The 27,947-nt window shown below is 52.9% G+C and overlaps 1 protein-coding gene across 3 annotated transcripts in view; it reads left to right on the forward strand.

Annotated features, from left to right (window-relative positions):
- MARK4 (microtubule affinity regulating kinase 4) overlaps window positions 1-27,947 on the forward strand; it is a 206,685-nt gene that overhangs the window by 174,812 nt on the left and 3,926 nt on the right. For 2 of the 3 annotated variants that reach the window (XM_049787247.1, XM_049787248.1), the window contains exons 3-16: window positions 71-271; window positions 3,771-3,824; window positions 3,957-4,005; window positions 4,321-4,386; window positions 4,480-4,550; window positions 5,105-5,161; window positions 6,684-6,920; window positions 9,612-9,731; window positions 10,733-10,832; window positions 13,922-14,031; window positions 14,126-14,288; window positions 18,643-18,860; window positions 23,510-23,613; window positions 26,792-27,070. In XM_049787247.1, coding sequence (XP_049643204.1) covers window positions 71-271; window positions 3,771-3,824; window positions 3,957-4,005; window positions 4,321-4,386; window positions 4,480-4,550; window positions 5,105-5,161; window positions 6,684-6,920; window positions 9,612-9,731; window positions 10,733-10,832; window positions 13,922-14,031; window positions 14,126-14,288; window positions 18,643-18,860; window positions 23,510-23,613; window positions 26,792-27,070 — 1,829 coding nt within the window. Of the gene's footprint in view, window positions 1-70; window positions 272-3,770; window positions 3,825-3,956; window positions 4,006-4,320; window positions 4,387-4,479; window positions 4,551-5,104; window positions 5,162-6,683; window positions 6,921-9,611; window positions 9,732-10,732; window positions 10,833-13,921; window positions 14,032-14,125; window positions 14,289-18,642; window positions 18,861-23,509; window positions 23,614-26,791; window positions 27,071-27,311; window positions 27,392-27,947 lie in introns of all 3 variants that reach the window. The other variant, XM_049787249.1, reaches the window with a different exon arrangement.

A 27,947-nucleotide genomic window follows, 5' to 3' on the forward strand; every position in this document is an offset into this window, starting at 1 on the left:
TGTGCTGGGGTTGTCCCGGGTACACACGGGCAGCCTGAGTTCAGATCTCTCCCCCCTGCACCCTCCCCAGCATGGCACCCTGGGCAGTGGCCGCTCCTCGGACAAAGGACCCTCCTGGTCGACCCGCTCGCTGGGTGCCCGCTGCCACAACTCCATCGCCTCCTGCCCCGAGGAGCAGCCCCACGTTGGCAACTACCGACTGCTGAGGACCATCGGGAAGGGCAACTTCGCCAAAGTGAAGCTGGCACGGCACATCCTCACGGGCCGGGAGGTGAGCAGGAGGGCGGGCGGGTGGATGGGTAGGTGGGGGGTAGTGGGGTTGAGGTGGGGATTTGGGGAGCCTTCAGCCCCCTGGAGAGAGTCCCCCAGAACCTCTGTGGCATCCCAGAACATTCGCTGCAGAAGACTGGGGTTCAGACAGCCCTGAAACATTAGATCCCAGGTAACCCAGGGGGTGTTTTTATAAATGAACCATAATGGATGCCCGAGCAGTAGCACAGAGGTAGGGCATTTGCCTTGCACACGGACAACCCTGGTTTGATCCTCGGCATCCCATATGATCCCTCAAGCCTTGCTAGGAGTAACCCCTGAGCGCCGCTGGGTGTGACCCAAAAACTCAAAAAATAAGAAAGAAAAAGGGGGTTGTTAGCTTGCACACAGCTATCCCTGGGTTTGATCCCTAGCATCCCATACGGTCCCTTGAGCCCTGCCAGGAGTGATCCCTGAGCACAGAGCTAGCTACTTACACTGGAGGCCTGGTCACTGGGGTGGCCACATCCCTACCTGGATAGATACGCCCCTCCTGGGTGACCACACCCCTTTCCTGAGGCCCTGCCCTCTTTCCTATTTCATCATCGCCCAAGACCCCAGTGGTTTTATGGGCAAACTTTCCCTTACTTTACAGTTTACAGCTTCCTGCCAGCACCTCCGGGGCCTGAAGAAAGAGGTCACGGAGCCAGAGAGATAGCAAAGCAGGGAGGACGTTTATCTTGCACATGGCCAACCCAGGGTTGGCTCCTACACCCTCCCATAGGGTTCCCCCCCCCCAGCACTGTCAGAAGTGATCCCTAAATGCAGAACTATGAATAAGTCCTAAGCATCCCCAGGGTGTGGTTAGGAGAAAAAAAAAACAGGGGCCAAAGTGATAAAACAGCGGTAGGGTGTTTGCCTTGCATGTAGCTGACATGGGACGGACCCAGGTTTGACCCCCAGCATCTCATATGGTCCCCCAAATGAGCCTGCCAGGAGTGATTTCTGAGCGCAGAGCCAGGAGTAACCCCTGAGCGGCGCAGGGTGTGGCCCAAACGCCAAAAGCCAAAAAAAAAAAAAAAAAAAGCAAAGAAAGAGGTTGTACTGTTGAATGCCCTTTGGGGAGAGTTGGGGAGAAGCAGCACAGTTGGGGAGAAGCGGCCCCCTGACAGCCGGGCCTCTCCCCAGAATGCATCGTTCCCTTCAGATTGACAATTAATTCATAGGTTTCCCCGCACCCCAGACTCCAGGAGCGAAGCCATATGATCGGCTCCATACTGGTGTGAGAAGTGGCTGGTAGAGGCAGAAATCCAGTTGGGGCGAGGAGGCGAGCGGAGGAATCCTCTTCTCTCCCCTTCTCAGAACAGAGCACAGCCCTCACCCCACTTGTGGGTCTGAGCTGGATCATAGGACACCCCCAGTGGGAGAGCTCCCTCCTCACTCTTCCTCTTTCTATCCTCCCTTTCATTCCTTCTCCCTTCCCTCTTCCTCTCACTATTCCTTTATCTCCCTCTCCTTCCCCCTTCTCTAGCTTTCTCTCTCTCTCTCTCTCTCTCTCTCTCTCTCTCTCACACACACACACACACACACACACACACACACACACAGGGGAAGCTGCTCTTGATGGTACTCAGGACAACTGCTGGCTGGAGATTAAATCCGGGGACCTCATACCCAAAACATGTGCATTAGCCCTTTGAATCATCTGTCTCCTCCCCCTGTCCTTTTGTGTGTGTGGAGGGGCGGGTGAAGGAAACACCCCAGCAGTGCTGAGAGAACCAAATGGTGCTGGGGACCAAACCCGGGAATCTCTCTGCAGAACGCATGTTCCAGCCCTTGGAACCAGCTCTTAACTAGATTTCTTCTCTGTGGTGTTTTTTATTGTTTTGTTTTGTTTTGTTTTTTGGCGGGTGAGGTTGGGTTTGTGCCACACCCACCAGTGTTCAGGGTTTACTCTTAGTTCTGTGCTCAGAGGTCACTTCTGGTGGGGCTTGGGGAATCATACGCAGTGTCGGATTTTTTGCTTTTTTTTTTTTTCTGGGCCACACCTGGTGACGCTCAGGGGTTACGCCTGGCTTTGCGCTCAGAAATCGCTCCTGGCTTGGGGGACCTTATGGGACGCCGGGGGATGGAACCTTGGTCCCTCCTGGGTCAGCTGCGTGCAAGGCAAATGCCCTACCACTGAACCACCACTCTGGCCCCAGTGTTGGATATTTCACCAGGCCCTGTGTGGGCAGGGCCAGTGCCTTGACTCCTGTGTTATCTTTCTGGGCTGCAGTCCAGGAGATTTTTTTTTTTATGTAGTCGATACATAAACTTCTTTGAGAGCAGGCCAGAGCGATAGCACAGAGGTAGGGCATTTGCCTTGCATGCAGCCGACCCAGGATGGACCTGGATTCAATTCCCATATGGTCCCATATCCCATATGGTCCCTTGAACCTGCCAGGAGTGATTTCTGAGCACAGAGCCAGAAGTAACCCCTGAGCACTGCCAGGTGTGACCCAAAAACCAAACCAAAACAAAACTCTAGGGGCTGCTGGAGAGATAGTATGGTGGGTAAGGTGCTTGCATAGCATGTGGTTTGATCTGGATTTGATCCTCAGCACCCCATATGGTCCCCCAAGCCTGCCGAGAGTGATTCCTGAGTGTGGCCCCAAAACAGACAAAATAAAAACAAACCAGAGAGAGAGAAGGAACAGAAAAGTCTGGTCACAGTACAGGACGAGTCCTTGAGCGCTACCAGGCATAACCCCAAAACCCATCTTCCAGGACCAGAGTGGTAGTACAGTGGTAGAGTGTTTGCCTTGCATGCGGCTGACCCAATACAAACTTGGGTTCAATCCCTGGCATCTCATGTGGTCTCCCGAGCCAGGGGCAATTTCTGAGTGCAGAGCCAGGAGTAACCCGAGTGCCGCCTGGTGTAGCCCAAAAAAACAAACCAGAAAAGAAAACCCAAAATCCATCTTCCTGATGCCTCATCACCCCCCAAAAAATATTGTGCTGTTGAGGTGGTGACTCAGGTAATGAGACTATGCCTACTATGTCTATGTAGGGGGCCCTGAGAGTGACTCCTGGGGCAGCACTAGCCCCGGGGTTGGCCCTTGGACGAAATTGAGTTTAGGCCTGGGTGCTGACTCAGAGGACTGGGGTGTGGGCTTCGCATGCTGGAGCCCCAGGTTTGCTCTCTGGAGTTTCCTGATCCCCCGAGCACTGTTGGAATGTCCTCAGAGCTCTGGGACAGGGAGCGGCCCCTGAGCACTGCTAGGCGTGTCCCCCAAACAATAATAGACAGAATTCTCCTCTCTAATGCTCAGCGCCCAGCTGTTGTTCTGCATGGCGGGGATGGGGCAAGGAACTGAGATGGTGACTGCCAGATGGCATGTGCAAAGGTCCTGGGGGTTGAGATTCCCCCCCCCCCCACTGTTTGGCCAAGTCTCTGCATCAAGAGATCTGAATTTGGGGGCCACCAGTCTCAGCTGCAGCTGGTGCTTCCGTGACCTCCCCTGGCTTTCTTTCTCCAGGTTGCCATCAAGATCATTGACAAAACCCAGTTGAACCCCAGTAGCCTGCAGAAGGTGAGGCGGGCCAGAGCAGGACCAAAGAGGGGCCAGATGGGGGCTTGGGCAGGGTCAAAGGGGGCCTGGAGGGGGCCTGGGCAGGGAAGAGTTTTCTGGGAAATGCCCCTCACCTCTTTCTCTTCTTTCCAGCTCTTCCGCGAAGTCCGCATCATGAAGGGCCTGAATCACCCCAACATTGGTGAGTAGGGGGCAAGAGGGGGACTCACACTGCTGTCGGGGAGAGGAGAGTTGAGGACCCTGAAACTGCAGTTCTGGTTCCTTACAAAGATTTCCCCCCCCCCCCCCCCGGCAGGGGTCAGAGTGATAGCACAGCGGTAGGACTTTGCCTTGCATGCGACCAACCAGGGACAGGTGCAGGGACGCAGGTGCAAATCCCCCTGCTGCAGAAAGCAAGCAAGCGTCCCAGGGCAACAGAAAGCGGGGACACAGGAAAGGGAGAATGCACCCCATGTAGGAGGAGGTCTGCTCCCCGTAACTGCGCCCCTCTTTGCAGTGAAGCTCTTTGAGGTGATGGAGACAGAGAAGACCCTATACCTGGTGATGGAATATGCCAGTGCCGGTGAGGTTCCCCCACAACCCACTTCCGCCTGTGTTTCCCCATCACCTCACTCTCAGCCCTGAGCACCTTCTCCTTGCCGCCCTGTGCCTGCAGGAGAAGTGTTCGACTACCTCGTGTCCCATGGCCGCATGAAGGAAAAGGAGGCTCGGGCCAAGTTCCGACAGGTCAGGGGGCCCGTGGAGGGGTGCAGGGGTGTCCCCCAGGATGAGATCTGGGGAGTGGGTGATGCCAGTTTCTGGTCAGGGGCCTGGGGTGACGACAGAGTAAGGGGGAATGAGCCGAGTTGAGGACTGAAAGTGTCCAGAGGTCAGGGATGAGGAGATCCAGGGGTTTGGGGTATGGGGGTGCAGGATTGTATCCAGGGCAGGGAGGGGTGGGGTACAGGCATAGGGACTAGAAGATGTGAAGAAATAACCTGGGCGGGGGCCAGGGGTATGGGGAAGAGGCATGTAAATGGGGGCCCAGGTACTAGGGGGGCTCAGTACTGGGGGGCCCAGGTGTGAGGGGGCCAGTTGTGACCAAATGGGCAGAGGGATCTGAGGGTTCCAGTCCAGGACTATAGGGGCTCAGGGATGAGGCCTGTGTGTGGGTGTGTGCACCTGTGACGGGTGCGAGTCTGTGATGGTTCCATGGGATCTCCTCTGGAGACCATTACACGGGCCTGGCATGGCCTCGGGGAACGTGGGGGCCACCCGCTCTAACACTGCCGTACCCCCAGATTGTCTCGGCCGTGCACTACTGTCACCAGAAACACATTGTCCACCGGGACCTGAAGGTGAGTGCCCCCAGGCCTTGCGACTCCCCTACATACACCTCCTGAACCCCCCTCTTTTTCTCATGGCCCCTAACATTTGTGACAGGTACAAGGCCAGCAGATGGGGGAGGGGGCCTGGTGACTTGGGGGCAGGAGGAAGGAAGGAAACAGGCCTGGAGCGATACCAGGGGGAGGAGAAGGGGCTCTGCACGAATCAGTTGGGTTCAATCCTGACACCCTATATGGTCCCGTGAACACATCCAGGAGTCAGCCCTGAGCATTTCTGGCTGTGACCCAAAAAAACAAATAAGAAAAAAAGAAAGGAAAAGAAACAGTAATAGGGCCGTGGGTCTGACCCACATGGGCTCAAGCCCTGAGAATCTTCCAGAATCTTCCAGAATCCCAGTGATGCAAACTCACTCCTTCCTGGGGTCACACAGCCCTGGAACTTTCTAAGCCCTCCCAGGAGCTTCCTCCTGCAGGAAGGTCTGTTTGCTCAGCTTCCGCCCCGGTTCCGGCCACTGACCCAGGAGGGGGCGCGCCCCCTGGTGGTGAGGTGGGGGGACGGGATTCGGGGACCTGCTGGTACCTGTATCCCAGCCACACCCAGATGTGAAGTTGGGGGTTGGATAGTGAAATCTGGCCTGTAGCCCTATGAGTCATTCCCGCCCCCCCACCCCCAGCAGGACATCATCATTGTTGGGGACCACCTCTCTGAAGGGAGGATCCCCAGGAGTGACCCATGTCACTGGTGCCATTTTATAGAGTGGGGTTTTCACATACATGTTTTTGCATTTTCCCTCCCACTTTCAGGAAGCAGGAATCTTTTTGCAATTTACTTTTTTTTTGTTTGTATTGTTTTGTTTTTTTGGGCCACACCCGGCGGTGCTCAGGGGTTACTCCTGGCTGTTTGCTCAGAAATAGCTCCTGGCAGGCATGGGGGACACCAGGATTTGAACCAACCACCTTTGGTCCTGCTGCTTGCAAGGCAAACGCCGCTGTGCTCCGGGCCCAATTTACTTTTTTTTTTTTAACTTTATTTTATTGATTGATTGATTGGTTTTTGGGCCACACCCAGCAGTGCTCAGTGGTTACTCCTGGCTCTGCACTCAGAAATCGCCCCTGGCAGGCTGGGGGACCATATGGGATGCTGGGAATCAAACCGGGTCCCTCCTGGATTGGCCATATGCAAGGCAAACACCCTACCGCTGTGTTACCTTTCCGGCCTCATCTTTTTGCACTTTTCAAAAACTGAAGCAGAGGGCCCAAGCCATAGCACAAAATGGGGAGGCATTTGCCTTGCACATGGCTAACCCAGGTTCAATCCCCGGCATCCCCTCCGGTCCCCTGAACCGACTAGGAGTCAGCCCTGAGCTCAGAACCAGGAGTCAGCCCTGAGCTGACTTTTTTGGGTCACCAGGTGTGACCCAAAAAGCAAAACCAACTAACCAACACGCGTGGCACTGAGCCCAGCTCCCAACACCTAGACACGCCCCCAAGATGGGTCCCAGCGCCCATCCTCTCCCTCTCTCTCTGCTTCCAGGCTGAGAACCTCTTGCTGGATGCCGAGGCCAACATCAAGATCGCCGACTTCGGCTTCAGCAATGAATTCACGCTGGGCTCGAAGCTGGACACCTTCTGTGGGAGCCCCCCATACGCCGCCCCAGAACTGTTTCAGGGCAAGAAGTACGACGGGCCTGAGGTGGACATCTGGAGTCTGGGCGTCATCCTCTACACCCTTGTCAGCGGCTCGCTGCCCTTCGACGGTCACAACCTCAAGGTGCTTGCGGTCGCCCCAAAGCCCTTCTGGGAGCTTCTGGTTTTGTCTTGGGTCACACCCGCAGTGCTCAGGGGTTCGTCCTGGCTCTGTGCTCTGGAATCACTCCTGGCGGTGCTCAGCGGATCATTTGAGTGGCGAGGGATCGAACCCAGGTTGGCTGTTTGCAAGGCAAACGCCCTCCCCACTATACTGGTGTCTCACAGGGAATGTGGGCCCCCACAGACTGCAGATGTGACCCTGACACAATCTCACACCCTGAGTGACGCCTGCTGTGTGGGTCCTCATAGGGGCTCCGATTGAGACACAATAGATCAGGGATCTCAAACTCAATTTACCTGGAGGCTGCAGGAGGCAAAGTCGGGGTGAGGCAGGGCCACATAAGGGATTTCACAAAAAAAAAAGGACAGTGGGCAGGAGCAGCGGAAATGACATCTGTGCTAGGCGCAAAGTATTCACGATTATTCACTTACTGAATATTCGCAATAAAAAATCGCATTAGTAAGATAAAAAATGGAAAAAATCGCATTAAACATTTGCATACCCCGAACGGAACTGCTCGGGGTATACAAATGTTTAATGCGATTTTTTTCTTACTAATGCAATTTTTTTTTTTTTTTTTTTTTTGGTTTTTGGGCCACACCCGTTTGACGCTCAGGGGTTACTCCTGGCTATGTGCTCAGAAATCGCCCCTGGCTTGGGTGGACCATATGGGACGCCGGGGGATCGAACCGCGGTCCTTCCTTGGCTAGCGCTTGCAAGGCAGACACCTTACCTCCAGCGCCACCTACCCGGCCCCACTAATGCAATTTTTATTGCGATTATTCAGTAAGCAAATAATCACAAATACTGCGATATTTGAAGGCCGGCTGCGGGCCACAAAATGTTGTACGGAGGGCCGCAAACGGCCCGCGAACCACGAGTTTGAGACCCCTGTAATAGATTAAAGGGTGCAGGTAAAGGGGCCTAGACCACCATCTTTGTGTCCCCACCAGCTGCAAAGGGTCACAATGTGGATGTTCCATGTTCTGAGAAATATCTATCAAAGGCAAACTTGGGGCCAGGAAGGTGGTCCAGTTGGTGGAGCTTTTCTAGCAGGCTTGGGGGACCATATGGGGTGTCAGGACCCCAAAAACCCCAGCATCCCACTCCAGGCTCTGCTACCTTGTGCCATCCTGGTTTCCCTGTAGGGGTCCACAGCTTGCCTAGTGAAGGGTTACCTAGCTGGACCACTTCCTTGCTGAGCGACCTTGACCAGGCCTATTTTTGGGCCTCAGTTTCCCCACCTGTAGACAGGACATTGAAGAGCTGGGTGAGCCCGAACTGGTGGGCAAAGCCCCTCGGAGGGGCTCATGTCTGAATGTCCTGGGAGGCCCCATATGGTGGCCACAGCCCAGCAACACCCTTGAGCCCACTTACCTGGCTCGACCCTGGCCCTGCCCCTGCCGAGCCACTGTCCCTGTGTCGGTGACTTTCAGCTCCTGGTCTCTGTCTCTGCATCTGCGAAATGGGCCTCTCATGTACCTGCCGCTCGCAGCCAGATGATCCGTGTTTGTTGGCCCAGAGCCCCTGTGCAGGCTCTGGGGAAAGTGATCCTGGACGCATGAAATATTCATCCCCCCCACATGCACCCCCGACTGTAAGATCTGCACCTCACCCGGCCCCCCTCCAGCCAGCCCTCTTTGTTATTTTTGGTTTGGGGGCCACACTCAGAGGTGCCCAGGGCAAGGAGCGAACAAGCAAAGGTCTGCCCTGCTGGACTCTCTCCGGCTGGCACAGGCAAATTCACCAGAGGGGACAATGGCTCCCCCGACTCCTCTCCTCCTCCTTTCTCCCTCCACCACACTCTCCAGGCCCTGGAATGTGTCTTCCCTCTCAAAGCCTTGGCCCGGAAATGAGTAAAGCCTTTGACTTCCTTGTTTGTTTGGTTTTGGGGCCACACCTTGAGGCTCAGGGCTCCCTCACTACGTCTGAGTTCAGGGATGACTTGGGTAGGGGGGTGGGGGAGCACATGGGTTTGCAGGATTGAACCCAAGTTGACTGTGAAGCCTTTGAGTTGGTGGGGTTTTTTTTTATTTATTTTTTGTTTTTTGGGCCACACCCGGTGACACTCGGGTTACTCCTGGCTATGTGCTCAGAAATTGCTCCTGGCTTGGGGGACCATATGGGACGCTGGGGGATCAAATTGTGATCCATCCTAGGTCAGTGCGTGCAAAGCAAATGCTATACCACTTGCTCCACCGCTCTGGCCCCCCACTTGTTTTTGGTGCTTGGATTACTCCTAAGCGGGCTTGGGGGACCATGTAGCGTGCCTGGGACCGAACCTAAAGGCAGGCAGACGCTCTCCCTGTTGTGCTGTCACTCCACCCCCCCCCCCAACCCTTTGACCTGGTACAGCAGCTCCCTCGCACCCAGATTTGTGCAAGGGTGACCGGGTCCCTATTTGAGGAGGAGTGTGTGAGGTCTAGAGGGTCCCTGTAATCTTACATCTGGTCACATTTTCCCATGGGAGAGACAGACAACTAAAGTGGGGAGATAGGGCGTGGATGGGGGCCTTGCTGTCATTTCTAGGAAGGGGATGGGAGAGGATGTTGGGGTGTGTGTGTGTGTGTGTGTGTGTGTCCATGTGTGTGATGAATCGAGAGGTGGACAGACCCACCCCCTCACCCGAATAACCCTGCCCCCCCCCACCAGGAGCTGCGAGAGCGAGTCCTCAGAGGAAAATACCGGGTCCCTTTCTACATGTCCACGGACTGCGAGAGCATCCTTCGGAGATTCCTGGTGCTGAACCCCGCCAAACGCTGCACACTGGAGGTCAGCTCGAGCCCCCCCACACACACACACCACAACTTGCTGGAAAGTCTGGGGGAGCCCCAATTCAGGAAAGAGCTCCCAGGCTCATCCTGAGGCTCCCCTTAACCCCACCCCCCACCCAGCCTCGCCCACTCCCCCACTGTGCCTGTAATTAGCTAATGATCTCTTGGGCTGATTACAGGGTGCTGGGGCCTCCGAGAAGGCGGGAGGCTGGCACCAGGCTGGCATCAGGCAGCTCCTGTGGGGGGTGAGAAGGCGCTAGCTAGCGCTCAGGAAGCCTGATGCTGAGGTGTGAGGCTTCCAAGTGGGGGCAGGGCCGGCCAGTTCACTGGGGGGCCCTGCCAGTATGTGGAAGGGAGGGAGAGCTTATTTTTCCCAGTTCTGCCTTTTTTTTGGGGGGGTCACATAATACCTGATGATACTCAGGGCTTACTCCTGGCACTGCGCTCACAAATTGCTCCTCGCAGGCTGGGGGATCAAATGGGATGCTGGGGATCGAACTCGGGTCAGTCCTGGGTCAGCTGCTTGCAAGGCAAATGCCCTACACGCTGTGCTATTGCTCCAGCCCCCCAAAAAACTGAGTTAGTAGTAACTTTCTTTTTCTTTTCTTTTTGTTGGTTTAGTTAATTGGTTTCTGGGCCGCATCTGGCAGAGCCCAGGGGCTACTCCTATCTCTGTGGTCAGAATCACTTCTGGCAGGCTCAGGGGACCATATGGGATGCTGGGAATCGAACTCGAGTCAGCTATGTGCAATGCACCCTACCTGCTGTGCTGTCACTCTGGCCCCTGTTCCTTCTATTTTTCGGGGGAGGATCACATCGTACATGGTGATACTCAGGGGTTACTCCTGGTTCTGCATTCAAGAATCAGTCCTGGTGGTGTTCAGGGGCATCCTTTGGGGTGCCAGGGATTCAACAATGGTCCCTACATGCAAGGCAAGCACCCCACCCACTTCCCTGGTGCCTTCTGACATCTGCCCCGCCCCCTGCTCTGTTCTACAGCAAATCATGAAAGACAAGTGGATCAACATTGGCTACGAGGGCGAGGAGTTGAAGCCATACACGGAGCCGGAGGAAGACTTCGGGGATACCAAGAGAATCGGTGAGGGGCCAGGGCCACGTGGGGGGTAAGGGGTGAGTCTCTGAATACACCCCTTGGGGAAGTTGGTGCTTACTGAAGCACCGAGCCTGGAATTAACCATAAGCACTAGTGGATGTGACTCCCAAACCAATCAAAACCAAAATGATGGATACCACATCATCTGGGACTGCCTCTCAACATTTCTTCTTCTTCTTTTTTTTTTTTTTTTTTGGTTTTTGGGCCACACCGAGCGGTGCTCAGGGGTTACTCCTGGCCGTCTGCTCAGAAATAGCTCCTGGCAGGCATGGGGGACCATAAGGACACTGGGATTCGAACCAACCACCTTAGGTCCTGGATCGGCTGCTTGCAATTTTTTTTTTCTTTTCTTCTTTTTGTTTGTTTGGGGTTATTTTTTGGGGGGTCACACCCAGCAGCGCTCAGGGGGTACTCCTGACTCTACGCTCAGAAATCGCTCCTGGCAGGCTCAGGGGACCATATGGGATGCCGGGATTCAAACCACCGACCTTCTGCATGCAAGGCAAATACTTTACCTCCATGCTATCTCTCCGGCCCCCATTTCTTTTTTATTTGTTTTGTTTGGGGGGGTCACACCTGATAGTGCTGGGGGTCACTCCTGGCTCTGCACTGTGGAGTCACTGCTGGCGGACTTGGGGACCCTCTGGGATGCTGGGGATCAAACCTGCGTTGGCCACCCCCTGATTGTGAAATCGCTCCAGCCCCTCTCAGCTGGTCCTTCTGAGCAAATGCATTCATTGAATTAATTAGTTCATCTGCCCTGAGCACGAATCAGTGCGTAAAAAAGCTTTGATGTCTGAAATCACAGACGCTTCCAAGAGAGTTTGGGAACACGCTCATGTGGGGAAAACCCCCACAGCGGCATGTACTTCCTTCTCCCTACCACCCCTGTAGTCTCTGACCCTCCAGCTGGGAACCCTCAAATCCTGGGCCCTACAGCAATAGCCTAGCTCTACATTTGAGGAACCTGAGGAAACCAAAACCAGTGAAACAGTGCAATGGTAACAAATGACAGAAGATCCGGACACTGTGGCTTCAACCAGACAATGAGCAGAACCCTGTACCCCATGAGATTACCTTTTCTATGTTTCAAAAACTGGGACTAGAGTGATAGCATGGTGGTAGGGCATTTGCCTTGCACGTGGCTGACCCAGGACGGACCTGGTTCGATTCCCGGAGTCCCATATGGTCCCCAAGCCAGGAGTAATTTTCTTTTTTTTGTTTGTTTTTTTGTTTTTGGGTCACACCCGGCGGTGCTCAGGGGTTACTCCTGGCTGTCTGCTCAGAAATAGCTCCTGGCAGGCACGAGAGACCATATGGGACACCGGGATTCGAACCAACCACCTTAGGTCCTGGATCAGCTGCTTGCAAGGCAAACGCCCTGTGCTATCTCTCCGGGCCCAGCAATTTTCTTTTTAGTTTTTCTTTTGTTTTGTTTTTCGGCCACACCCGGCGTTGCTCAGTTGTGACTCCTGACTATGTGCTCAGAAGTCACTCCTGGCAGGGCTGGAGAGATAGCACGGAGGGCAGGGCATTTGCCTTGCATGAGGAAGGACAGTGTTTTGAATCCCAGCATCTCATATGGTCCCCCAAGCCTGCCAGGGGAGATTTCTGAGTGTAGAGCCAGGAGGAAGCCCTGAGCGCTGCTGGGTGTGATCCCACCCTTAAAAAAAACAAAAACAAAAAAAATCGCTCCTGGGCTTGGGGGACCTTATGAGATGCCACTGCAAAGCAAACACCCTTCCGCTTGCGACACCACTCTGGCCCTGCAGGAGCAATTTCTGAGCTCATAGCCAGGAGTAATCCCTGAGCGTCACCAGGTTTGGCCCAAAAACCAAAAAAAAAAAAAAAAAATGTAAACAACAAAAAAAACTGTTAAGGGGCCGGCGAGGTGGCGCTAGAGGTAAGGTGTCTGCCTTGCAAGCGCTAACCAAGGAAGGACTGCGGTTCAATTCCCCAGTGTCCCATATGCTCCCCCCAAGCCAGGGGCAATTTCTGAGCGTTTAGCCAGGAGTAAACCCTGAGCATCAAACGGGTGTGGCCCAAAAAAACAAAAACAAAAAAAGTATAAAACTATATTCACCTTATGGGGCCGGCGAGGTGGCGCTAGAGATAAGGTGTCTGCCTTGCAAGCGCTAGCCAAGGAAGGACTGCAGTTCAATCCTCCGGCATCCCATATGGTCCCCCCAAGCCAGGGGCAATTTCTGAGCGCTTAGCCAGGAGTAACCCCTGAGCATCAAACGGGTGTGGCCCGAAAAACCAAAAAAAAAAACAAAAACAAAAACAAAACTGTCAACACAGGCAGGGATGTAGGACATCAGTAGAACATGCATGTGAACCCAGGTTTAGTCCCGGCCCTCACCAAATAAGAAATTATTCATGCCAATCAATGTCAAGTGTTTTAACTGGGCAATGATCCATGATTAACCCAGTGGATTCACACAATCTAGAAGGCCTTCAGGCACAGCTGGATCTAGGTGCTCATAGCTAGCAGTTGGACATCAATGGTGGCTTCTTCTCCAGGTCGCTCCCCCTGTAGGAATAAGCTGACTGGAGCAGCGCAGACACCACCTCTGGAAGACAACCACTTTCTTACCTGCCCAAAGTCCTAGGCTTGTACCCATTGGATTTCACTACATCAATCTATTGTCTTGGACCATTCCAAAGTCAGAAAGGCCAGAACTCAGTTACATACGCAACACCTGAGCCCAGCAATATGTCTTACTTGGGGAGTTTCTATTGGACAGTTGTAGATCATACGCCCACCCTGAGCCAATCAGTGGCAACGGGTGTGGCTATAACAACTTGGGTTTGGCCAGATATGACACATACACGCCACTCTGAACCAATCGCCTCTAGACTGACTCATGCCTGTTTTGGGGCTCAGAACCCCTGATTGATTCTCGTGTGTGCCCCTAGAATATTCTCAGGAAGATCAGGGGGCTGCTGGCAGCATGGGGCTGGGCCCTCTCCCCACCCCATCAGGGCCATGAGCAGACATTGCTCTGTGATGCCAAAATGAGGGCAAGGAAAATCTTGGGGAGACTCACCCCTTCTCTCCCCTCCTCTCCCAGATGTGATGGTGGGGATGGGCTACACGCGGGAAGAGATCAAGGAAGCCTTGACTAGCCAGAAGTATAATGAAGTGACCGCCACCTACCTCCTGCTGGGCAGGAAGACTGAGGTCAGGAGGTGCCCGATGGGTGGGGTGCGAGGGAGCGAGCCACAGTCCCCCAAGAGACTTAGACTGAGATCCTGCATCTTGCCTTTTCCTGCAGGAGGGTGGGGACCGGGGTGCCCCAGGGCTGGCCCTGGCAAGGGTGCGGGCGCCCAGCGACACCACCAATGGGACGAGTAGTTCCAGCAAAGGCGCCAGCCACAGCAAAGGGCAGCGGAGCGCTTCCTCCACCTACCACCGCCAGCGCAGGCACAGCGACTTCTGTGAGTATCCGCTGTCCCCTCACCCGGGTCTCTGGCCACAGCTCAAGTGGCGGATCCATTATGGAGCTCAAGCCTTTGTGCTCAGGGTTGGGTGCAGGCTTTGTATAGAGAAACCACCTGGTGCATGCCTCTGTGGCCCAGGGTTCCCCAAACCCCAAGGCAGGATCAGTCCCTGATCACTCGAGGGTGGCATAAAACAAGGTGGAAGACCAGAGGGGCAAAGACATAGTACAGGAATTGAGGCTCTTGTGTTTACCCACTGGCTTTGGGTTTGGATCTCCTGCACCGTATATAAGATGCCCTAAGCTCTGCCAGGAGTGATCTCTGAGCCTAGAGCCCAGAGTAAGCCCCGAACATCGCCCAGTGTAGGCCCCCCAAAAAAAGCAACCGCACCAACAAACACTCAACCACCACAACTTAATTTGGACTTGAGGCTCTCTGTGTTTTAACTCCCTCTGCTCCTCTTTTCTCTGGCTCATGCTTCTCTTGCTTTCTTCCCAGTCAGTGCCTCAGCTTCTTAGATGCCACCCAGATGGTGGCTGGAATCTCTTTTCAGGGACAAAGCTCTGAAACCAGGGACCCAATGAGACTAATCCACTGTGATTGGGGCGCATTATATAAAGTGGCTGCTGAATACCAGCCCTCTGACCTCTCTTCTACACTGAGTCGAACATTTCACAATCGAAAGGCAGCTCATCCCCTGCAGAAAATAAATAGGAACCATCACTATCGCCTTCACTAATGTCACTCCTATAAATTGGGCCCAGGAGCCTCCAAGAGGCCTCTTACCTTCTTGCCTATACTTTGCTCAGATGTTGCTCCTCTATGCGTGTTTGTAGGTGGGGGTGGGGGGCATACCTTGTTCTGCTCAGGGCTTACTGTTGGCTCTGCTCAGGGATCATTCCTGATGGTGTTTGGGGGACCCATATGGTGTGCCCGGTATTGAATCCAGATATGCCACCAGCAAGGCAAATGCCCTCCTTGCTGTCCTAGGTGATAACCCCAGTCCGTGTGTGTGTGTGTGTGTGTGTGTGTGTGTGTGTGTGTGTGTGTGTGTGTGTGTGTGTGTGTGTGTGAGTGAGTGTGAGTTTGCATGTGTTTGGGTCACATTCAGCTGTATTCAGGGCTTATTCCTGGCTCTGTGCTCAGGAATCATTCCTGGTTGGCTCAAGCGACTGATGGAATGCTGGTAATCGATTTGGGTTTGTCTGTCAGCAAGATAAACCTGTCCTACTGTTTTCTCTCTCTCTCTCTCTCTCTCTCTCTCTCTCTCTCTCTCTCTCTCTCTCTCTCTCTCTCACACACACACACACACACACACACACACACACCTCTGTGCTCTATTTTATTATTATTATTATTATTATTATTTTGGTTTTTGAGTCACACCCAGCAGTGCTCAGGGGTTACTCCTGGCTCTACGTTCAGAAATCGCTCCTGGCAGGCTCGGGGAACATATGGGACACTGGGATTCGAACCACCATCCTTCTGCATGCAAGGCAAAGGCCCTACTATCTCTCTAGCCCCATATTATTTTGGGGGGACCACACCCAGTGGTGCTCAGGGAATGGGAGGCCAGGAATCCAATCTGGGTCTGCTGTGTGTAAAGCAAGCGCCTTCCTCACTGTCCTATGGCTCTAGCCCTATGGGCTTACTTCTGAGCACTGCCAAGTGTGATCCCCAAATCCAAAACAGGAAGAAAGAAAGCAGTAAGATGTTGAGAAATAGGACAGGGATTAAGGTGCTGCCTTGTGTTCCAGCTGAACCCATTTGAGCCACAGCACTGCAGCCTGCCCTGAGTATTGCCAGGTGTGGCCCTGAACTCCTCCAGGTGCCACCAGATGGCCCAAGTGACACCCAACACTGGCGCCACAGAATCCTGGGGCTCTCGTCAACTCATTGCATTCCTGGGAATTATCCAGATGGGGTGCTCCCTAAATTGAATCAAATGATAGAGTGAGCTGGGCTTAGGAAGTTTTGGCGATTTCTTTTGTTTGTTTTGCGGCCACACCCAGTGACACTCAGGGATTACTCCTGGCTATGCACTCAGAAATCGCTCCTGGCTTGGGGGGACCATATGGTGCCAGGGATCGAATGGGGATCTGTCCTAGGCTAGCACTGGCAAGACAGACAGACTTCTAGCGCCACTGCGCCAGTCCCAGCAATAGTTTTTTTGTTGTTGTTGTTGTTTTGTTTTTGCTATTATTGTTGTTTTTATTAGCTTTTGGACCACACCCAGCAGCATTCAGGGTTTTCTACTGGCCCTGTAGTCAGAAATCACTCCTAGCAGGCTCAAGGGACCATATGGGATGCTGGGGATTGAACTCAAGTCTGTCCTGGGTCGACTGTGTGCAAGGCAAACACCCTACTGCTGCACTATTGCTTTGGCCCCAGTTTTGACCATTGTGATCCTCACAATCTATGGTTGGGGAACTGGCAAACCTCTCAACCCAGGGGTGATTCAGGACTATGACGGGGCACCCTAATTGTCAGTGGAGCTTCTGGTTATAGTTTGGAAATTTTGAACCTGAGGATTCAACTGGGCATCAGTCTTTACTGAAAATTCTAGAACATTTTCTTTTTTTTTTTTTTTTTTTTTTTGGGCCACACCCGGTGACGCTCAGGGGTTACTCCTGGTTATGCACTCAGAAGTCGCTCCTGGCTTGGGGGACCATATGGGACACCGGGGGATCGAACCGCGGTCCGTTCTAGGCTAGCGCTGGCAAGGCAGGCACCTTACCTCTAGCGCCACCGCCCGGCCCCTAGAACATTTTCAATACTGGGTTTTTTGTTGTTCTTGTTTTGTTGTTGTTCTTTGCTCTGTTTTTTTTTTTTTTTTCTCTCTCTGTTTTCTTGGGTAGAGAGGGGTCATACCCTGTTGTGCTCAGGGCTTCCTCTTGGCTTTGTGCTCTGAGATCAATCCTGGCGGGGTTCCAGCTCATAGGTACCAGGGATCTAATCATGTACCAAAAAATGCAACTTAGGGGCCAGAGCAAAAGTTCAACGGCAGAGCTCTTACCTTGCATGCAAGCACCGCCTGTCAACAGTTCTAGCCTTGTCTGAGATATTGGTGGCCAACATAGGAAGCAGCCTGGGATTACATTTGGGATTAAATGTCTTATGAAGGGCCATGAGGGACTCTCCCCAAAAGATCAGGCCCTTGTTTTGAAATGTGATTCAGTGATCTGGCCACATGCATCATGTGATTTAGGAGGTGTTGTTTTTTTATTTTTTTTGTCTTAAATGATAACCCCGTGATTTATCAAGGTGTTTACAATGCTCTTTCAGGCATTAAATGTTGGAACACCAATCGCACCTCCACCCCACCGGGCCCAGCCCGCCTCCTCACAGGCACAAACAAGTTTACTTCTTATTGTTTGTCACCACACAAAGACTTAGATCCATGAGTCAATTTGTGATAATTGTTCTATCTCACAATGATGTTACTAAAGTCACTGTCTGAGAATTTACTGGACTGGTTGATACGAGTTGAACTCTGTGCATTTCTGTTTAGGCTCATTGGGCTTGATGGTCTTGTACGAAATTTTTCCATCAGATTTTGCTGGCTGACAGTACCATGAAATTTGGAGGTGTCTAGGAACTCTAGATCCGGAACAATTTAGTGGCTTGTCGGTTTGATGTGGTTCAGTTGTGGAAGGTGGCAGGTGTGGCTGTGGGCTGCTGTGCCTTCAGGCAGGGATAGGAGCACCACAGGGTGTGATGACCCCCCCCCCTAAGAAAATAAACAAAGCAACTGGTTGTCAGCCAGGACCAGTGTACCTGGGAAGATTTAGAGGCATCATGTCCCTTTTTTTGTTTTGCTTTTTGGGACCACACCCAGCAGCATTCAAAGTTACTCCTAGCTCTGCACTCAGAAATTGCTCCTGGCAGGCTTCAGGGGACCATATGGGATGCTGGGGATTGAACCTGTGTCCGTCCTGGGTCAGCTGTGTGCAAGGCAAATGCCTACCACTGTGCTACCACTCTGGCCCCTGGCATCATGTCCTTTTCGAAATTAGTTGTGCTGGGCTAGGGGTGTGTGTGTGTGTGTGTGTGTGTGTGTGTGTGTGTGTGTTTGGGGGCTCCCCATCATGGGTGGTTGTGTGTGTGTGTGTGTGTCAGGGGTGTGTGTGTGTCTGTGTGTGTGTGTGTGTTTGGGGGCTCCCCATCATGGGTGGTTCTTCAAGGGTCTGGTTGGCCCCTTGGCGCTATATTAATAGAACACTCCCACAACAGACAAGAGAGACTTTGAGACTAGCCAGTCCCAGGGCCCCAGGATCACCCCGAGTTGGGGTGGGCTTCCTTCCCTGGAACCCCAGCCCCCCACAAATCCTAACTCCTCCTCCTTCACCAGGTGGCCCATCCCCGACGCCTCTGCACCCCAAGCGCAGCCCGACCAGCACGGGCGATGGGGAGCTGAAGGAGGAGCGCCTGCCTAGCCGGAAGGCCAGCTGCAGCACAGTGGGGAGCGGGAGCCGAGGGCTGCCCCCGTCCAGCCCCATGGTCAGCAGCGCCCACAACCCCAACAAGGCCGAGATCCCCGAGCGCAGGAAGGACAGCGCCAGCACCCCGGTGAGTGGGCGGGACTTCCGGGAGGGGCGCCTTCTGATTGGGTGCGGCAGGAATGTGGCTTCCTGGTGGGTGGGGCGGGACTTCCGGGCAGCCATTTCTCCTTGTAAGTTTCAGTCCCTCCCTGGTAAATATTCCCATCTCCTGCCATGCTGGGGGACCCAAATGCTTCTCTCTCTGCTTTCTTTTTTTTTCTTTTTTCTTTTTTCTTTGGTTTTTGGGTCACACCCGGCAGCGTTCAGGGGTCACTCCTGGCTCTACGCTCAGAAATCACTCCTGGCAGGCTCAGGGGACCATATGGGATGCCGGGATTCGAACTACTGACCTTCTGCATGCGAGGCAAAAATGCTTTACCTCCATGCTATCTCTCCGGCCCCTTCTCTCTACTTTCAACCTCGCTCTACGGACAGATGCTGAGCCTCATGCTTGATGGTAGGCGGTAAAGTAGGGCTCGAGGTCAGAGAAGCAAAAGTATTATTGCTTTGTTTGTTTATTTATTTATGGTTTTTGGGCCACACCCGTTTGATGCTCAGGGGTTACTCCTGGCTAAGTGCTCAGAAATTTCCCCTGGCTTGGAGGGACCATATGGGACGCCAGGGAATCGAACCGCAGTCCTTCCTTGGCTAGCACTTGCAAGGCAGACACCTTACCTCTAGCGCCACCTCACACGGCCTCTGTTTATTTTTTAAACTTGATTGATTGATTGTTTTTTTGGGCTACACTCGCTGGCACTCAGGGGTTACTCCTGGCTCTGCACTCAGAAATCACCCCATGGTGGGCTGGGGGACCATATGGGATACCAGGAATTGAACAGGTTCCCTCTCAGGTCAGCTGTACAAGGCAAAAAACGCCCTACCTCTGTGCTATCTCTCCAGCCCCTACTATTGCTTTGATAAGCAGGAAAATGGAATTGGAGAAGGAGGCAGGGTGCTTACCACATGGTAGGAAGGGTTGGACCAGATGTGAGGAAGCAACGAAGCATTGGCACAGTGGAACTGACCCACCAAGGGAGCTGCTGCCTCTGGAGCTGTCATGAGCACTGTTAATTCAAGAGGACAGGGCCCTGATGGCAGAACAATTCCCAGAAGAAGCTCCACCCGCTGCATCCTTGACGCCCAGTGGTCTCAGAAGGGTTCCAAGAGCCTCCAGCTAGATGAGCAAGAGTGACAGGCCAGGAAGGCGGCCACCACCCCGTTTCCGCCTTCCAGGGTCTTGCGAGTATGATGATGGGCAGGATCCATTCATGGGAAGAGCCGAGGCATTAGAGGAACCTGAGGGACGTGAACTTGAGCTTTCCTGTGTTTGATCCTCCCAGTAATGGTGTAGTTAGACCAGAGGGCAGCTGAAGGGTCTCAACCTTAGGGTTTCAGGGAAGAGTCAGAACTCTGGGGTTATACAGACCAGTTTGAAGGGGTCAGAGAGATAGCATGGAAGCAGGGTGTTTGCCTTGCATGCAGAAGGACGGTGGTTTGAATTCTGGCATCCTATATGATCCCCCGAGCCTTCCAGGAGAGATTTCTGAGTGTAGAGCCAGGAGAAACCCTAGTGCTGCCGATGTGACCTCAGATAGAAAAAAGAAAGAAACAGACCAGTTTGAAGTTTATTGGCAGAGCTATGTAACCTTAATTTTATTAGGGTTTCTTTTTGGCCACACCCAGTAGTGCTGAGGGTTTATTCCTGGGTTGTGCTCAGGGGTCATTCCTAGTGGGATCCATATGGGAAGCCAGGGATCCAATCCAGATCATCCCTCTGCAAGGCAAATGCCCAACTTGCTGTGCTTGAGCAAGTAAGTGTACCACTCAGAGCTTCAGTGAATGAAAGGGCTCCTCAGAGCACTTCAACCAGTGTCTGGTTCAGTAGATGCTCAGGAAAGAAAAGGGATTTTTGTTCATTTTTGTTCTTTCTGGCCCACACCTATCAACGCTCTGGGCTTACTCCTTGCTCTACACTTAGGGTTCACTCCTGGCAGGCTCAAGGGATCAGATAATGTGCTGGGAAGCAAGCCTGGGTCAGATTTGTGCGAGGCAAATGCCTTAACCACTTGAAAGCAGTGACCCTGGAAAGCAACTTTCTGTTTTTGGTTTTGGGCCACACCCGACAGCACTTAGACGTTACTCCGGTTCTGTGCTCAGAAATAACTCCTGACAGGCTCGGGAGACCATATGGGATGCCAGGGATCAAATCCAGGTTATCAATGTGCAAAGCAAACCCCCACCCGCTGTTCTATTGCTCCAGTCCCAAAGAAGTAATTATTTTATTTGGTTTTTGGACCATACCCGGTGATGCTCAGGGGTTACTCCTGGCTATGTGCTCAGAAATTGCTCCTGATTTGGGAGACCATATGGGATGCTGGGGGATCAAATTAGGATCTGTCCTAGGTCAGCTGAGAGCAAGGCAAACGCCCTACCACTGTGCCACCACTCTGACCCCCAAAGAAGTAATTTTTTTTTTTTTTTTTTTTTTGGTTTTTGGGCCACACCCGGCAGTGCTCAGGGGTTACTCCTGGCTGTCTGCTCAGAAATAGCTCCTGGCAGGCACGGGGGACCATATGGGACACCGGGATTCGAACCAACCACCTTTTGGTCCTGGATCGGCTGCTTGCAAGGCAAACGCCGCTGTGCTATCTCTCCGGGCCCAGAAGTAATTTTTAATGGAAGTAAACCTATTCCATCTGACAGTAGAAAAGGATATTAGGACCCCGCAAAAGTAGAAGGAAGGAAGTAATAAAGAGAAGAAACAAAGTGCACTGATAATGAAGAAAACAGATATATACCAGAGAAAGACAACAAAGCTGAAATCCTGAGCTAACTTACTAAGAAAAAAATATAGTAGAGGGGCTGGAGAGATGGCATGAAGATAGAGCATTTGCCTTGCACGCAGGACAGTGGTTCGAATCCCGGCATCCCATATGGTTTCCCGAGCCTGCAGGAGCGAATTCTGAGCGTAGAGCCAGGAGTAACCCCTGAGTGCTGTCAGGTGTGACCCTAAAAAAAAAAACAAAAAAATATAGTAGAAGCAGGGAGATGACTCAAAGGACTGAAACACATAATTTTGCATGTGAAAAGTCTGAGTTCTTTCTATCCCTGGCATAGCATGGTCTGCCAAAAGTGAGTCCCTGTAGTACCATCCCCAGTATGGCCCAATCCCCTACCAAAACCCCCCCAAAATATACAGGACAGTGAACACAAATTACTTTTTTTGTTTGTTTTGGGCCATACCCAGAGATGCTAAGTGGTTTCTCCTGGCTCTGCACTTAGGAATCACTCCTGGCAGTGTTTGTGGGGAGACATATGAGATGCCAGGGATCAAACTCGCGGCATCTACTTGGAAGGCAAGAGCCCTCACTACTGCACTATTGCTCTGGCCCTACACAAATTGTTTTATGTGATACAAATGTGACAACTTTTCTTGGAAAAGAGAAAATAGGTATCAGGAATGAGGTCATTTAATCACTCTGATGGAAAGGATACGTCTTTAAAGACAAAATTGGGGGCCGGAGCGATAGATAGCACAGCGGTAGGGCATTCAATTCCCGACATCCCATATAGTTCCCCAAGCTAGCCAGGAACGATTTCTTAGTGCAGAGCCAGGAGTAACACCTGAGCGCCACCAGATGTGGTCCCAAAACCTAAATAAATAAATAAATAAATAAATAAATAAATAAATAAATAAATAAATAAATAAATAAAGACAAAATTGATGCAAGGAGAAAAAGAAGATTCCACTGAATGTTCCCTCCACTCTGTGTCAAAGAAATGGATTTGATAACGCAAACCTCGCCTGCAAAGAAAATTTCAGCTCCAGATGGTTCAGGTTAATGGATCTTTTCCAAGCACTGAAAGAAGAAACCCTGCCAGTCTCGCAGAACTTCAAGATGCTCAGTGGCGTGTTGGCAGCGAGGCCCAGCTTCTGCAGGCAGCCGGCTCTTAGTCATAGTCCAGGCTAGAGGTGGTCTGCACAGATCTGGACAATACAAAGTGACCCACTCGGGGCGGGCAGGTGGCAGTCACTTGGGCTTTGGTTTTGGTTCTGGGGTCACACCTGGCAATGCTCAGGTGTTAATCCTGGCTCTGTGCCCGAAGATGACTCTTGTTGGGCTTTTGGGGTGCTGGGGAAGGGACGTGGGTCAGCTGTGTGCAAGGCAAGCATCTTACCTGTTTTATCTCTTTGGCCCCGTATCTTGTGTATTTGAGGCCCTGGGCTCAATTTAAGGTTTAATGCACCCTAAGAGCCCAAGTAATGAACCTGCCAGCGGGGATCCCAGAGATGAACCCTGGCCCAGCCTATCACCCACCCACCCCTACTGTGTGGTCACACGGGGACATGTGAATTCTCTTTTCCAGGAGAGAATTGGGAGAGAGGGTGAGAGGCCACAACCAGCCTGATCCCCAACTTCCCCCAATTCCCCAACTTTGGGAGGCTGGCTACTGAAGGGGTGGTGTAACCAGGCCACCTTTTCTGGAACCTTCACTGACCTACAGCTCCCCAGCACCCAAGCCTCTCTAGCTGGCTTTAATGCAACCTTTCCTGCCTTGAAGCCAGAACTCGAGACCCCCTGTCCTGTTCACCCAGGCCCTGGCATGGTTTTTTAATAAAGAGGGAGGCAGACCAGGGGTGTCCCCTCACCCCAATTCGGGCCTTGTCTCCCACAGAACAACCTCCCACCCAGCATGATGACCCGCAGGAACACTTACGTGTGCACGGAACGCCCAGGATCGGAGCGCCCATCGCTATTGCCCAATGGCAAGGAAAACAGGTAATGAGGGCCCAGGGAAGAGTGATCCCCCCATGGGGGTGGCTGAGCAGGAAATCTTTCCCATCCCACAACCTCCGTGTCGGTGTCGTGGGAAGCCACCAGCAGGTCCCCAGCTGCCCCCTGCTGGGCCTCCTCGCACTATTAATCAGTCATCAGCCCTCCCCGCCACCCACCAGTCTTGGGAACCTGTTCAGAGTTTTGTGCTTTTATTTTTGAATGATCCGTTTTTAGAACCCGAGTGGCGCCCCAGAATGTCACAGCTTCAGCTGCCTCTGGTTGGCTGCTGCTCTGGCTGCTTGGCCGAGCCCGATTTCTCGCCTTGCTGCCAGGTGCGGGGAGCCAGTGTAGATGCCAGCCCAGCTCAATTATTTGGGATTCAGTTTAGGGCAGGGATCAGTGTGGGGGGAGCTTGGTGGGAGGCAGGTCCATTGAGTGGGCATGGTTTGATGTGGGGGGAGCTTATTCTGGGGGCAGAGCAGTGTGCCCCTATGCATTCTGGAAAGGGCCTAGCAAACCCAGCTACTATTCCAAGAGTGCACCGGGGTGAAGGCCTTGCTTATGGCCTTGCATAAAGCCTTGCTTCTGGCATTTTTGACCCCATCCCTATGTAGTTTCCCCCAGCACCACTGGACGTGGGGGTCCTCTCCCCCAAAAGTTACCATTTGGCCAGGGGAGCCAGGTGGTGGTATACGGTTGGCAGCAGTGATACTGTGCAATTTTGAGCCTGAATTTGAGTTTTGAATCTGGATCTTGCTCTGTGCTGTGTTTGCAAGGTGATCTTTAGCACGTGTCTGAACCTCCACTTACCCCGTATAACGGGGCTGACTTCCAGTTCCCGGCCCCTTTAGTGGCACCCAGTATATCCCCCACACACAAATGCACACACATGCCCCAGAGTCTGAAGTATAAGACTGCAGTGTCTAAGGAAAGGAGACAGAAAGGTTAGTGAGACAAGTCTAAAGCCAACAGCTGACAAGCCAAAGCAAGAATGCCAAGGGCTGGAGTATAGTACAGTGTGAACATGGTGCTTGCCTTGCATGCAGTCAGGTTCCATCTCAGACCTCCCATATTGTCCACCAAGTATTGCCAGAGGTGAACCCTTAAATGCAGAGCCAGAAGTAGCCCTGAATACTTCTGGTGTGGCTCTAAAACAAATAAAAATCCAGAGACCAGAGTGTGGTTAGCTCATTGGGCTGGACTGCTGTGTATGGCTTGGTGCCCCAAACACTGCCAGGAGTGACCCTAAGCCACAAGCTGAGAATAACCCCTGAGCATGACCAAGCAAGTCCCCGAATCAAAATAAAACAAAAAGGAACAAAGATTGCAGGCTGAGGGTTGGAGCGTCGTCTGTTGGAGAGGGCGTTTGCCTTGCATGCGTTTGATTCCTGGTACTCTATATGGTCCCTTGAGCCTGCCAGGAGTAAACCTTGAACACCCCTGGGTGTGGCCAAAAACAAACAAAACAAGATTAAGGGATGACTCCAGAATCTTTTTAAGGCCTATTATGCACGGCCTTTCTGTGTGTGATCTGTGAGATTACCGACCGACCTGATTGCTGCCAGAGTCATCTAAACGGATTGGTCTGAATATCCCCGGGCAGGGTTGGCAGACAATCTTGACTCAGGTTGTTTTTTGCCAGTGAAGCTCCCCCTCTTCCTCTGAGGTTTTTTTTGAGGCTTGACCCAGAAATAGCACAAAACACTTGTGCCAGTAGCCCATTGGTGCAAGGGCAGCTGGGAAATGTAGTCTTTCATTGGGTGGCCATGTGCCATGCTCTTGGGCTTAGCGGTGCAGGTGATTGAGAAGAATACAGGGAAGATGAATTCAGGACAAGAGGTAGATGCATCCTCGGTGGGCAGGGTTTTCTCTCAGATCCAGACTGGCCTGGGGCCTCCAGAAGGATTGGCAGTCTGGTCTGGAGCGATAACGTGGTGAGGAGAATGTTTGTCTTGCTCGCAGCCAACCTAGGTTCCATCTTTAGCATCCCATGTGGTCACACCAGTGGATATCACAGTAAAAAAGAAATTAATATTAGATGCCTGCTCCCAGTTCTCGGGACTAAAAGGATCCTGGGCCATTGAGCTGCCCACGAATATCTTGAGCAAGATGAGATGAGGGTCTCTGAGCACAGGGACACCCCTCCCCAGTAGTCCAAATGGTTCATTGCATGTCTGGCATATGTGAGATCCTGAATTTTTTTTTTTTTTTTTTTTTTTTTTTGGTTTTTGGTTTTTGGGCCACACCCGGCAGTGCTCAGGGGTTACTCCTGGCTGTCTGCTCAGAAATAGCTCCTGGCAGGCACGGGGGACCATATGGGACACCGGGATTCGAACCAACTACCTTTGGTCCTGGATCGGCTGCTTGCAAGGCAAACGCCACTGTGCTATCTCTCCGGGCCCGAGATCCTGAATTTTATCCCCAGCGTGGCATGTTCTCCCAAGCACCGCACAATGGGGCTGGAGAGATAGCACAGTGGTAGGACATTTGCCTTGCATGCAACGAACCCCGGACTGACCTAGGTTTGATTCCTGGCATCCCATATGGTCCCCGAGCCTGCCAGGAGCAATTTTTGAGCACAGAGCCAAGAGTAACTCCTAAGCACTGCCGGATATGGCCTAAACCCCCTCCCCACAAAAAAGGGGAGTCCAGAGCCACAGTACAGTGGGAAGGGCACTTGTCTTGCACAAGGCCGATCTGGATTTGAACCCCAGCATCCCACGTGGTTCCCCTGAACATTTCCAGGAATTATTCCAGAATGAAATTCAGGAGTAAGCCCTGAGAATCATTGGGTAAAACAACCAAACAAAACAGAGAGGGAAGCTGGAGAGATTTCTCAATACATTGGGCCAAAGGGTTTGATCCACAGTATGGAATGGTTCCCTAAAGCACCTCCAGGAGTGATTCCCCAAACAGAACTGGAAGAACCCCCTGAACCTCTGCATAATATAGTCTGAACAAAACAAACTAAAACATGGGCCAGAGCGATAGAACAGCGGGGAGGGCATTTGCCTGGCAAGCGGCTGACCTTGGTTCAATCCCCAGTCCACCCAGGAGTGCTTCCTGAAAACCCTGAGCCCCGGAGCAGTGGGTTTCTGCTCTCAGAACAAAGGCAGGAAAAGGGGATACGAGTCCCCCAACCCTGACTCATTTGGGTTATTTTTTTCTCTCCTCTCCCCAGCTCGGGTACCTCGCGGGTGCCACCTGCGTCCCCCTCCAGTCATAGCCTGGCCCCCGCATCAGGGGAGCGGAGCCGTCTGGCCCGGGGTTCCACCATCCGCAGCACCTTCCACGGGGGCCAGGTCCGGGACCGGCGCACCGGGAGTGGGAGTGGCGGGGGCGTGCAGAACGGGCCCCCTGCCTCGCCCACGCTGGCCCATGAGGCCACCCCCCTGCCTACCGGGCGGCCGCGCCCCACCACCAACCTCTTCACCAAGCTGACCTCCAAACTGACCCGAAGGTGAGCCCCATGGAACTTGGGGGGTTGGTGCAGAGAGGCGAGGGGCTGGGGGCCTCAGGGGGCCTAACTGTCTTCTGCTCTGCTCTGCTTCTCACGCCTGATATCTCTTCCTTCTCCTCCTCTTCCTCTTTCTCTCCTCTTCTTTCTCCTCTTCTCCCTCCACCTCTTCCTCCTCCTCTTCTTTCTCTTCCTCTTTCCCCCTTTTTTCCTCTTCTTCCTCCTCCTCCTCCTCACACTACAGGGTTACCCTCGATCCCTCGAAACGGCAAAACTCTAACCGCTGCGTTTCGGGCGCTTCTCTACCCCAGGGTTCGAAGATCAGTAAGTCCCTCTGCCTTGTCTCCCTTCGGCTGCATGTCCAAGTGGGAGATGGGGGTGGGGTGGGGGAGGTCCGGGGCAGGAATGGGGGGACCTTCACACACTCATTCAGCGAGCCTCAGCCACCAGAGTGTCCAGTGTAGCCACCAACAACTCTACCAAGCTGACCGTGTGCAAGTCTGTCTTGCTGCTCTGTAACCTGGGACAGCAGCCTCCAAACCTTCTTGTGCGGTGACAGACCGAGCTTAGCATGTGTCCTTGGACAGGTCTCAATGGCAGATTGTGCCCCTGTTTGTTGTGAACGGGGCGCCTGGCACCCACTTAAACCTGAGAGTAGCATGAACCAGCCCCTGGGGAGGATCCAGACGGTCGGCAAATGTGCCAGATGGGGGCCCGAGCTATAGTACAGTGGGCAAGGAGGGCGCTGTTTTGCACGTAGCTGCCCACATGCAAGATCCCCCCCCCCCCAAAACCCCCATATGGCCCGTCAAGTGGTGATTGCTAAGCACAGAGCTAGGAGCAAGCTCTGAGCAGTGCCAGGTGTGGCCCCTAAACAAAG

This window comes from Suncus etruscus, chromosome 14 (assembly GCF_024139225.1).
Source record: "Suncus etruscus isolate mSunEtr1 chromosome 14, mSunEtr1.pri.cur, whole genome shotgun sequence".
Classification (NCBI taxonomy): Eukaryota; Metazoa; Chordata; class Mammalia; order Eulipotyphla; family Soricidae; genus Suncus; species Suncus etruscus.